The sequence below is a fragment of the Sesamum indicum genome, linkage group LG2 (assembly GCF_000512975.1).
Source record: "Sesamum indicum cultivar Zhongzhi No. 13 linkage group LG2, S_indicum_v1.0, whole genome shotgun sequence".
Classification (NCBI taxonomy): Eukaryota; Viridiplantae; Streptophyta; class Magnoliopsida; order Lamiales; family Pedaliaceae; genus Sesamum; species Sesamum indicum.
This window is the reverse complement of record NC_026146.1, coordinates 4807975-4820117: the sequence shown is the minus strand read 5'-3', so window position 1 is coordinate 4820117 and position 12143 is coordinate 4807975. Positions and strand designations below refer to the sequence as shown.

General features: G+C 36.0%; 3 protein-coding genes across 4 annotated transcripts; all 3 read right to left on the bottom strand.

Moving 5' to 3' along the window:
* On the bottom strand, nucleotides 264-926 carry LOC105180119 (probable calcium-binding protein CML44). The gene has a single exon (XM_011103773.2). The coding sequence runs from the start codon at nucleotides 818-820 to the stop codon at nucleotides 350-352; it is 471 nt and encodes a 156-aa protein (XP_011102075.1). The 5' UTR covers nucleotides 821-926; the 3' UTR covers nucleotides 264-349.
* LOC105180110 (probable calcium-binding protein CML44) lies at nucleotides 3665-4504 on the bottom strand. The gene has a single exon (XM_011103763.2). The coding sequence runs from the start codon at nucleotides 4365-4367 to the stop codon at nucleotides 3876-3878; it is 492 nt and encodes a 163-aa protein (XP_011102065.1). The 5' UTR covers nucleotides 4368-4504; the 3' UTR covers nucleotides 3665-3875.
* Nucleotides 4991-12028, bottom strand: LOC105180105 (UDP-sugar pyrophosphorylase). 2 transcript variants are annotated; one of them, XR_849479.2, is made up of 18 exons: nucleotides 11658-11774; nucleotides 11467-11571; nucleotides 10743-10859; nucleotides 10273-10413; nucleotides 9934-10033; nucleotides 9094-9221; nucleotides 8942-9013; nucleotides 8741-8805; nucleotides 8560-8620; nucleotides 8346-8463; nucleotides 8056-8180; nucleotides 7524-7600; nucleotides 7104-7209; nucleotides 6909-6968; nucleotides 6733-6813; nucleotides 5968-6207; nucleotides 5521-5740; nucleotides 4991-5222 (listed from the first exon to the last, which is right to left on the bottom strand). XR_849479.2 is itself a non-coding variant. In XM_011103755.2 (17 exons), exons 1-17 carry the CDS (start codon nucleotides 11772-11774, stop codon nucleotides 5573-5575), a joined length of 1881 nt encoding a protein of 626 aa, XP_011102057.1. In that variant the 5' UTR covers nucleotides 11775-12028; the 3' UTR covers nucleotides 5309-5572. The 2 variants fall into 2 exon arrangements, 1 of the variants encoding a protein (XP_011102057.1); XM_011103755.2 differs by lacking the exon at nucleotides 4991-5222 and having other exon boundaries at nucleotides 5309-5740; nucleotides 11658-12028.

The window sequence follows — 12143 nt, the reverse complement described above, 5'->3', positions numbered from 1 at the left end:
TAAGGGGTCAAACTGTAATAAATTTGTTCTTGTCAAAGGTGAAATTAATCTATACTTGTCATTTAAGGATTCTGTACTTATTACTGCATCGTTGCTAATTTGTCAAAATCATTTACAATTAGGATTCTAAATAAATGAGGTGCCCACCAATGAAATATTTGGCTAAATTCTATTCTTGTCCCTTTTATTATAACGAAAATGTTAATAACCCCTTTTGCACCAAACCTCCATTCCGTTATAACTAACGTGGCAGACAACGCATGTGTGCAAATTGACGTTATTTTGACCTATTTTTGAATTAAACATGACTATATACAAAGCAAAAAGAATTCCAAGAAGAGGCTAAGGATTAATGATCAAACAACATCATAGCCTTAAACTCCTCGAAATCAAGAAAACCATCCGAATTGGTATCGTACACCTCAATCATACGCTTGCAATCTTGCCCACAATGCTCCTCCCACAACCCTAATCTTGACAATGCAATTTTGAGCTCCTTACAACAAATGAACCCATCATCATTCAAATCAAAGACCCTAAAAGCTTTTCGAAGATCCCTCTCCAAGATTTCATCATTTTTTTCTTGGACAAAACAATCATTACCACTTTTCCCCTTACCAATCAAGGTTTCATAAAAGAACAGAAAATCGACTGGGTCAAGGGCCTTTCGACCTACCAACAGCTCGAGCTCGTCTCGTTTAGCACCCACCCCGGTACTCTCAAGAAGCCACATAAGCTCATCTATGCTCACATGGCCATCCTTATTTCTATCTAGCTTGTCGAAGATCCTATGCAAGTGAAGTGTGTTGAGAGGAGACATTATTAGTTGTAGCAATACAAATACAAGCGAGAACGGATTTCGAATGACTATATATATATATATATGTCGATTTTAAATGATTCCTGGTACCATGTAATGAGTGTGTGTGTGTATATATATATATATATAAGATCAAGAGGAAGAAGATGTTTCTTGTACTCATCTAGATTATTCAAATCACACGGTTTCTAACAAGTTGTACTTACCCGTACGCGATTCTATATTTAATGAAAAGGGAAGTCTTTATTGGGTTGAGGTTTACAGAAGAAGGTTGCAGGAAGTTTCATGGAAGCCGAAGAGAAGAAAAGACAGAAACACCTGCTGGTTAGTAATTAACAAGAAATCTGCTGTTTTTAAGGTTGTTGATCGAACTAGGGTTTTGATCATGTTTGGTTTTTTGTTTAGATTGCTGGCTGGCGATGTCCTCATCATGATCACAATTAGGACATATATATAAATATATATATATATATATATATATAATAATGTCAAGAAATTGAAGCTAGCTTTTTGGGTTCGTGAGATTCCGTCAGATGACGTATGGCATAGAGGACAAACAAACAGGCCGTTGCAGAATTCATCACAAAATAGAATTATATATAAAAGAGAAGGCCATTTGACCAAAATATATATAACTAATTAATTATGATTTTTTTAATTAAGATGCTAATATTGTAAATATGAAATTATGTAAGGGTTTATAATAAGATGCTTGCCAAAATAATGGTTGACTTATGCATATATATTTTAGTTGGAAATTACAATTTTCGTTTCTTAAATATCGTACATTGTTTTGACATTTTTTTATCTACTTGAAATTCATTTTGTAATTTATAAAAGATAATAGTTTTAAAAAATGGCACAGGATATGAGTTACGAGAAATTACTGATTATTAAAAATCTCCGAAGTTTGAATTCATATCATTTATGTGGGTGTTGATATGGGTAATAGCCCGCTAGCAAGCAAAAGAACGAAAATACTATTTAATATACAAAAAATTACAAAAAAGGGGAAGATCCACATGAATGCCAGCGAGGCCGGATCGTCCGATCTGACCCGATACAAGAACTCAAATGAGGGACGTGGAGCCATATGATACGGTATGAAAAAACTATAAATATCACCAAACAAAGGCATTTATGATACGTACATTTAATGCTATTTCGACCCTATTAAGCCTTCCAGATCAAATTCGACGCATACTTTTTCTAACTTAAACATCGGAGTATCTTAGTTGGAGGTTTCCCACCAAACCTAACGTATTTTCTGTTCTCAAAATCCACTTACAGGAAGCTGAAGGAGAGTTGCAACCCGACCTAAGAACAATCCAAGGCCAGGATCCGACCCATCTTTAGCGGCCTGCATCAGGTGTGTGTTCAAATAATTTGAAAAATGTTAAACTATAAAGTACGCAGGTTATTTTAGGCTTAAATGCATTTTTAGTCCCTTAATTTTTTAAGATAGTAGATTTTGATTTTATATCTTTTTAATTTTCACAATTTTAACACTTTATTCACCAGAGTCCATCTTCTCGCCGGAAAAATGCATGTGCCTTTCAAGTGTTATTTTAACATTGGGCTTTTGTTTCTATTAGTCCAGTACTGTCAATATTTTTGTCTTTTAACTTTTCAGGATAGCATTTTGATCTTGCATATTTTTATTTTTATTCTTTTCAATCATTTCTTTATCAGAGTTATCACTGATGGAGATGAACTCTAGTGAAAGATGATTGAAATTACGAAACATAAGAAAATATAGGACCAACATGCTATTATAAAAAATTAAAAGACGAAACGTCAAATATCATAAACTACGGAATCAAAAATACATTTAATCTTTTATTTTTTATTTTATGATACAAATGATAGCATGAAATCATCACATAAATTAGTCTGAAGAAATTAGCTATAATATTAATGTAAAGTATATGGATATGGTAGTTGATGAGACAGGTATACAACTTTGTCTAATATCTAACCAAGTTGCAATGACTGGTAAGCCCCATTGACCAAACAAAATTAGTTTACTTGGATTTAGAAGAGGACCTTAGTTGCCTCCAACGACTTCCACCTGTCACTGATAATCAGCCAATCACAATACACATCATTTAATATGAGTGATCGAGCACGAAATTAATCGTACAATGATGCCTGCACTAGAAATCATCAAACCATTACATCATTCAAAAGAGATCAAAATTGTCTTTTAAAGAATATTGAAAAGTTGATGAGAATATTAAAAACTATGACGTGTGTTGTGTGTATATATGAAAGAAAATACGATTATTTTGTAATAAAAGATTGCTTGAGGGGTTATTTGGAAGCGTAGCCTACCACATAATGCCATTTGCAATGAATGGAAAATTAAAAGCATAATTAATAGGAGAAAGTATAACAAGTTAATGAAAGGCTGACTGAGTAATTATGTATTAATTAACAGATTAATGAAAGGTTGACTGAGTAATTAAAATCTACTGAAATAATATAGAATATTTTCTGGGTGGTGAATAATTTTTGGATGAATAGAAAAAAATATAGTAATATAGTAATATAGTATAAGAAGGTAAATTGCTTCATTTTAAAAAATATAGGAAGATAACTTATCGTGTTTAAAAAATATAGGGAGGTAAATTGCTATTTATTTTTTTTCATTTGCGATATCACGGGTTGCTTGCATTTTTTCCAATAATTTTATATTATTATCAGTTATATTCAACGGAGTTCTTTTTTGGGCCGCCAGCTCTTTCCAGTTGTTTACGTACGTTGTCAAAAACCAAACTACAAATCAGTGTTTTTTCTGTTTATGTGTAGTAGTTGAAACTTGAAACAGAAATGGTAAGAACATGATGAATCCAGCATTAACCAGCAACATATATTGATTGTCAGAAAGCAAATTTACATGAGAAAATGAACCAAGAAACGAAAACCAACAGAAGAAAATAGCACACTGCCAAAAATGCTGGCCAATCTTGATATACATCTCTCTCTATATGTATATAGTCATGTATATTGATCCTAAATGTCGTGGTGAATAAAATATATATCAATCAATCATTTATGTCTCCGAATGATCAGAAGTGGGAGGAACAGACATCATGTTTTTAAACTCGTGAAAATCGAGCACCCCATCGGAGTTCTCATCATAGACACGGATCATGTCTTTACAATCTTGGCCACTCCTCTTGTCCCACAGTCCTAATCTCGACAACACGCTCTGCAGCTCCTCGCAAGAAATGTAGCCATCGCCATTCAAATCGAAGACTTTGAAAGCCTTGAAAAGGTCGTTGTCATGGTGATCATGGGAAGAGTGGACATCGTCGGCTTCTTGTTCTTGCATCCTGGCCTTAACCATTGCATCGTAGAAGAACAAGAAGTCTATGTAATCAAGACTTGTTCGGCCCACGAAATTTTCGAGCTCCTCCAAGGTTGTGTGTATTCCGATTTTCTCAAGAAGATGGTGGAGCTCCTGAGTGCTCACAAGGCCTTTGTTGTTCTTGTCCAGGTTCTTGAAAATCCTGTGCAGATCATCGGGGCTGATTGGAGACATATATATGTATATGATTGAAAAAAGAAAAGAAGAAAAAAGGCTAACTAACTATATGGGAAAGAAAAAGAGTAAAATACATTAGTACAACGGTAAGGATAGTTGTTGAATATATATAGGGGTGGTGGAGGGTTGAGAGAATTCTTTGCATATGGCGTGTTGTTTAACGGTCCAAAGATGCGACTGTGGGGAGCCACTAAGTAGAAATATAACGTATATTTTGAGGGGAAATTTCGAAGAAGAGAAGTTTGGAAAGGGACAGATATTGTGAGGTATATACCATGATTCATGTGGCTTGTTTTTGATCTTTCTTTGAAACGTATGGAAAAGGAAAAAACAACTATTCATATTATTCCTTTTATTGGTCTATTGGGAGATGATGAGATTCACGACTTTTCTGTTTGTTAACAAGAGTCTGGGAGGGAGCCATCAAATGTATAGAAATTACGTCCTCAAGAAATATTTTATAAGCGCGCGTGAGGTGTATATGTTTATTGAAACTGAAGATGCAATAGAATTTGAGCCAACCCAAGGAGGGAAAGGGTTTTCGTCTCATAGGTTGGGTAGGTACACTGGAAAATGGAAATAATACAAGAAATGTGTTTAGAAAGAAGACTTTATTGGTATGTCTGCATATTAATTATGTTGTATTTAAAACAGATTGCGGCATTTTAACTGAAAACAAAGAAGAATGAGGTTTTAAGCATTGAAGATAATCCGAAGTGGGCTGCACGCCTTCACATTACTCTTGTTTCTTACACTAGAATATTCTCTTTCTCTTTTCCCAAGCTGCAAAGTCTACAGGACTCACATGTTGAAGTTACATCCCAATTACAGAGGTCAATAATGGCTTTTATCCTGAAAAAGAGAACATTCTGATTAGGTAGACCACATAGCTTGATCAACGCTCACTAATTCATTATTTATTTATAACCACACGACGGTCAATGAAAATAATTTCATATCAACCAACCACTAGAACTGGTACATGATAGAGCTACGAGCAAGACAAATTAACACTTCAATTCATAAGAATATAGTATGTATCCGGTACTACTTTCTGCACCCAAATGAGTTACAACCCTTTGGATGAATTATCCAAAACAATTAGGATTTTATTTTATGGTGTCATCAGGTTCAACATTTTTCAACTTACAAAATCCGGATGGAAATATGAAATCTTTTGGGGAAGAGCTGTTGACTCAGAATCAAGGCTTCAATGAGTATTTTCCAGGCTCTTTGAATGCTCTTTCTAATTGCTCGACTTTGTTTATTCTGAAACCCCGGATCCTCACTTCTTCAGGCACTGAAGTATCTTTAAAATCAACACTTTCGATGATCCATCCTGCGTTCTGCACAGAACCTCCCACTTTAACCTGTTGACAGAATGTCAATGATCAGATCCAGTTCCTCCAAATCATTATTATGAAACAGCCAGACCAACACACAACAATTTAAACATGTCGAGGACCTATGTTCCCACATCTTATCAGAAAAAGAAAAACATTAATGGGGATTTAGACAAAATCACATGCATAGTATTTAAAGCCATCATGATATTTAGGTCGGGACATTTTGGGAGTGAATGAAATTTTCGGCGTACCTCTGCACCGTCGACAGCATCTATAATAAGAGCTCCATCCAAGGCGAGATCCTCGAGATAGATGCTTCGGCCCTTAAGGGCAATGGTTGATTTTCCTGTAATAGAGCAATTTCCACTGACTTTGCTTTTAACTTCTGAAAACGTGAGCCCCCATTTGGGTTTCCATACAATACGAGGCCATACATCAACCTCTTGACCGTTGAATACGGCCTGAACTGGATCATCTACCTTAACACCAGCCTGTAAGAAAAACAAACAGGATTCACTGCATGACTGAACAACGCATTTGAAACATGAATACTTTATTCCTGTGATTCATAAGATGTAATAAGAAATTTGTAATATTTTAGTGATGAAACTAAATTGCTAATTCAGTTCCAAAACAGTATTCATCTCCCATTAGATATGCCTATCTTACAACTGCAGAAATTGACTCCTGCAACAAGTCTTCTATAGAGGGCACAATTTCAAATAAAAATATTGTAGTCAAAGTATGCTGTTAAAACTTCCACAATTGCAAAGCATTTTTATTACACGATCTGCCAAGTGCAAAATCCAAACATAACCCAAAAGAGATTCGAGAATGACTATAACTTAAAAAAATAGCTAAGACCCGATAACACAAAAACTGATTACAGGCCCGCATTCGTAAAAACAACAACTAGAATAATTTGCAGTAATACAGGTTTAACCAATATTGTTTCATGGTACAAGATCACAAATGCCTTATTCAAACTTTCGTAGAGTTCCAGTAAAGCAAAATACCTTTCTCAAAATAAGGCTGTTCGCCCGATATATGGCCATCTCTCCTGAAGTAGCACTGTGGTAAGGATTACCTTTAGGTACCTTAAAATGTGAATACAAGTGATGATGAGACCCAGTATGAATCCAAAAACATATAAGCCTTGAATATAAAAAGCAACTGTTAAACGGTCTCATACCTTAGCTGCATCTTCAGGATTATTCTTCACAGGTGCATACGCCAACCAAGGATCCATCACCTGAGTGGTAAGAAAATAATTGTGTCATGATAATAATCCAGAGAGAGCTTACAGCATAAGAAACTCAGGATTGTGTAAAAGAAAAGAAAAGACATGAAGACGTTTTAGTATATAGAAGTCAGCAATTCTGCTTACAGTAAATCCAACTCTCGCTGAAGGTGGCAAAGTTTTAGGATAATCCTGCATCATACATTCAAGCCGAGTAGATGATTTGAATGCTGTTTTAGTAGAATCTTTGTATCTGAAGCCAAAGAGAAAATCGTTAGCACCTAATACGCTAGTATAGAAACAACCAGGAACAATTTCTACACTATGTGGATCAGTAACCCCTAGACAAGGGTCGCAAAAAGCAGATAGTGAATATCCAAGAGCATTTACGATATAACAAAATTCATCAATCTTGCAGTTATTTTACCTTTTTCTACATATATTCAACTTTAACTGGAAAAAAAATCGCATCTATTTGGTTTGAATATTAGTCGGGGTACCAAAATAGGGGCACCGTTGTAGCACAAAAATCTTACACAGACAACCTGAGAGAAAAAGATAGCTTACTTGGGATTAACAAACTCCTTTATGGCACCTCCTGTCTTTGAAAGCTCCTCCAAATAAGGGCCAATTTCAAGAATCAACTGCACAAGAAATCTGAAAAAGTCGATATCCAGGAGTACAGTTTATCCACCAATAAAATCTCATGCATGCATTTGATGCCATCACACTGAAACTTGTTGCTTGGTTAATATGATCTGATTGAACTTTACAAGCATTAGGGTCCTCATTGTTGGCATTGGCTTCTAGACTACTTCTTATCAAACAGATATTTCTACAGAATGTCGACAGCTAAACATAGCAATGACCAAATGAAGCAATATCTACCACCATATTGACTAAAAAACTTTGAACATCTGACGAACAATGCAACAAAATTGTGCTTAAGTCTTGGAACATAGTCCCTCAGAGAAATTGCCTTTGTATGAGACAGTTTCATAATACAGAAAGTACAAGAACAAAACAAAAGAACTTTTCGAAAATCTCCACAAATAGAGATATAAGAAACAAATGCAATATGAGTTTTGACAATACATACTTGGTTAATGTTTCCAGGGAAAGGGGAATAGCCTGTTTCACAGTTGACATCACCGTCTGGATACCCAGTAGCTCTCAACAAAGGATCAAGTTGATTGTATTCCACATTGATCACCATTGTCCTCCCTGAACGGAATTTTTTGTTTCAGCAACCCAATGGTCAGTAGAAAATACAGTCCCCAATAAATACTGTTAGCAGCATCCAAATACAAAGTGCTGCAGACATGAAATTAGTTCCACATTGGAAATAAAAGGTCACTTCGTATAAGCACTTATAACAATATAACCTACCATCTTTGTGACTGAGCTTCGTAATCCCTCCAATAGCTTCCTTAGCTTTCCGAGGAACTGCAAGAGAGTTAACATGGTACCCATTGGTGGCACTGACACCCAGTGAAGCTGGGATTGCCTGACAGTCGAAACAGGAAACGGATGAAAATGTTCACAAAAATTAATCTTAATAATAAAGATAAACAGTGCCCAAAAATGGCATTTCGAATTAAACCTTGAATAGAAGACCATTAGTATCTTGGAAAAATAAAACCCATTTCCTACCAGCACCAAGCCTGAAATGGAAGTCCCAGGGTAAATCATAATCAAATAATATTTACTTGAAGTAAGAGAAAAAGGCTGTGACATGACAAAACAATAGCACGAAAGACATGAAATCTAAGTGCAGGACATACCATTCCTTAAGGAGGCCACTTGAATAAAGAAGTGAATGAACGTCACCATGACCATGAGGTTTTGTCTACAGAAAAGTTGGACCGACAAAAAGGAGAGTAAGTATATGTTTTTGAAGAAAGCAAGTTGAATGAGTTGGCGTTTACTACTTTGTAAACATTCTTACTTTCTCCTGGTAAGAAACAAATTGCACAAAAAGCTACCTGGATTCTATACTTATTATTTGGATCCACAGCCAGCCTGGCATCATTATCATCTAAACAAGCAACTTTTTCCTGGAAAAGCCAAAAGAGACATTGCAGTCAATCCACGTAAATTTGGATTTCTTTAACTCGTGGACATATCATGTAATTACCTGCTTTAGCAATTTCACTTGTGAAGGTTTCATCCCAAAATAAGCATTTTTCTCCAAGAGCTCTAGTGTGCGTGAATGAGTGTCATCTGATGTCATTATTGCCAAAGGAATCTCTGTTGGCCCTTCACCTACATTTGTGGAAGGATGGAATGGATGAAAAAATATGAGTTGATTGATTATTAGATGTGTATAATATTGTTCTCAGTTATTTTATAAAGGAGATTTGGTGATAAAGATTTTCCCAGGATAAGAAACTGGAAACTATTTCTTATCTGTGAACCAAAGGCAAATACCAATAGCATTCCCTCATAGTGATACTTGATACACTATACTCTATTGTCTGTTAAACAATTCACGGTAAAATTCAAGCAGCTAACCAAGTTATGAGTGGCAGAAAGACAACCTCCGCTGGGAAATACCATATTGCGTAGTACATGTCAGCATTTTTCTCGCATTGGTTCACCAATTAATCTTTCACAATATAATGACTACAGTAGCATGTGTCAAATAAGTGAAAACTACCCACTTCAATTGAACAGACTCTAAAACTCATCCAAAACATGCCACAAAACTTGGCATTCATATACTCTGATTTAAAGCTCCAAGAACAATGTCATCACAAGTTTTGCCCTATTCCATCTGACACCATTTACTAAAGTGTTCAACCAAGTTGAAATCATGGCAAAGCATCAAGCCTCAATCACAGCTGGCCTGAAAGTTATTGTGGCAAACATGCTATATTGCTTCTCTAATTAAATAGCTACTTAGAGTAACATTCTCGGACCTGATGAAAGTTCAAGACATTTGAAGTTGCAAAAATAAGAACCTAAATAAACGAACCTTGGGCTAGCCTACAGCTGGTCTCTTGTAAGGCAAGAATAGATTCAATGTAATGTTGTAAGAAACATGTTCCAGTAGTAGACTCTAGAGGCAGAGCCACCTGCAAGGGCAAGGATAGATAGTCAAAGAACTTAAGCACAAAAATTTACTGGCAATGCTCAATGATACATCATATATACTATATTCAACAAAGTGACATTGACCAACAGAACATCATATATTGATTAAGATATAATTAGATTCAGACTACTCTCTGCATAAAATCATAGATCTACTGAGCCTGATTGATTATTTCTTCACTAGAAAGCAACATAGCATTTGGGCAAATCAGTGCCTTACCTTTATACCATTGTAGCCAAGACGCTCTCCAAGGCCCCCAGCAACAAGGACAAATGCAGCCTTTCTTGCCTCGCGGACACCCGCTTCTTCATATCGAATAAAGTTGTCGTCAGCAAAAGTCAAAGTCTCTCCAGATGGAACCTGTCGAACATGAACTGACATCTCAATGAAAATGCCATAACATGAGACAGTTGAGAAAATCTCGGATGCCGATATAAAAGAGAAACTGATATGAAATGAGGTACTGAGTTACTCTCCAGAAGAATTGATTGATATGGTTGCTTTACCCAATGAGAAAGTGGACTAAAATCATAGCTAGAGAGTTTGTTGGAACTATTGGAAGTTTGTTTGGAGAACGCTACTTAAAACCATTCAAGACTAAGAAGATACACAAAATTAAGAACTTGTATGCCAGAGACATTGAAATGAGTATGTTAACTCATTAGCGAATCATGGAGAGGCTAATTTACCGAAGGAGTAAATCCCTCATATGGGTTCTTCCCAGCTTTCGAATCTGCCAAAAGTTCCCGAGCAGTCTTGATGTATGACGCTAGGCCCCCAGGATAACTTGCATGAAGTCGAGCAACCTGGGAGAACATTAGACAAAGACATGAGCCAAAAAGTTTACTCCTACCAATCAAAATTAGTTGAATATCAGCTCTCTTGGAGAAATCTATTTTTAAGAGAGACAAAAGGAGAAGCATTTCACTTCAAACAGAAGTTGAAACTAGGTGTCTCTGCAGTATTGGAGCTCAAAGCTATTTTTTTTTTTTTTCAATTTCTTGATTTAACTCTGAAAATTTATCCATAAAAATGAAGAATGTAATTTGTTATATATTCAACAGGTTGGGAAGATTAAAGTTTTATGGTGCTCCATAAGATTTAAGGCCACTTGAGTTTGATGAAGCTTCCAAAAATCAATAAAAAGACTGAAACCCGCGAAAGTAAATGACTTTGTAAATTCTGATCTCTGCATACATGGAGAATAAAAAGAAACAAAATTGAAAAATAAAATTTGGTGGAAACTCGAAAATGAACTAAATCAAGATTTCAACCATAAGAACACTCCCTCGACACAAATCAACACATACATAAACTCACGCATTAACACACATCTACTCTCACACCAGAACAAGATGCATCTTAACAATCTTCTTAAATAAAGAAAGAAACTAAGAACTTCCGGAAAACCACCTGATCGAAAAATGCACGCTTCTCATCGTCCTCAACACCCGGCTCGGGCCAATGCTGGAACAGATGGCTCTGATTCATCTCCAGCAGCATCTTCGCCAACTCCACCTACACACAAAACACACAATAAATCATCAATTCAACTGTACCCACACACTCACTCAAATGATTTCCACAAGAAAAAAAAATCCAACCTGTTGAGGAGAGAGGAGGGCGAGATTTTTGCGGAGATTGGGAGCGGCGGAGGCCAAATCATCGATCTGGAGCTTGGAGAGAGCGTCGCCGGTTGATCCGACGGTAGAACTTGCCATGGCGTGAGTTTGGAGTGACGATCCCAACGAGGATAAGGCGAGATTAAAAATGAACAGCTACGAAATAAATGAAGAATATATGCATACGTTTACAAAGAGAGAGATCGAAAGAGAGTAGTTTTGGATTGAGAGAGAGTGGTCTTCTTATACTTATACCAATGCAGAGAGAGAGAGAGAGATTGGTTAATGATAGAGATTATGGCAACCCAAGGAAAGAAGCTCACCACCTTCTCAATGTTCCTCCCTTTCACCACACTTTGCTCCCTTCATCTGCGTCTCCACAATTAATTTTACATTTTTTAAATTAATTATTAAATAAATTGTATCAGATTTTTTTTTAGAAATGTCAAAATTGTAAATATATCCTAT

Bases quoted from the DNA above. Each gene is read 5' to 3' on its own strand.
- LOC105180119 (XM_011103773.2), bottom strand. From the start codon at position 820: ATGTCTCCTCTCAACACACTTCACTTGCATAGGATCTTCGACAAGCTA.
- LOC105180110 (XM_011103763.2), bottom strand. From the start codon at position 4,367: ATGTCTCCAATCAGCCCCGATGATCTGCACAGGATTTTCAAGAACCTG.
- LOC105180105 (XM_011103755.2), bottom strand. From the start codon at position 11,774: ATGGCAAGTTCTACCGTCGGATCAACCGGCGACGCTCTCTCCAAGCTC. The intron at 8,621-8,740 runs GTATGTCCTGCA...CTTCCATTTCAG, and splicing joins AGTGGCCTCCTTAAGGAATG to GCTTGGTGCTGGTAGGAAAT. The intron at 6,208-6,732 runs GTATTTTGCTTT...TTTTTCTTACAG, and splicing joins ACAGCCTTATTTTGAGAAAG to GCTGGTGTTAAGGTAGATGA.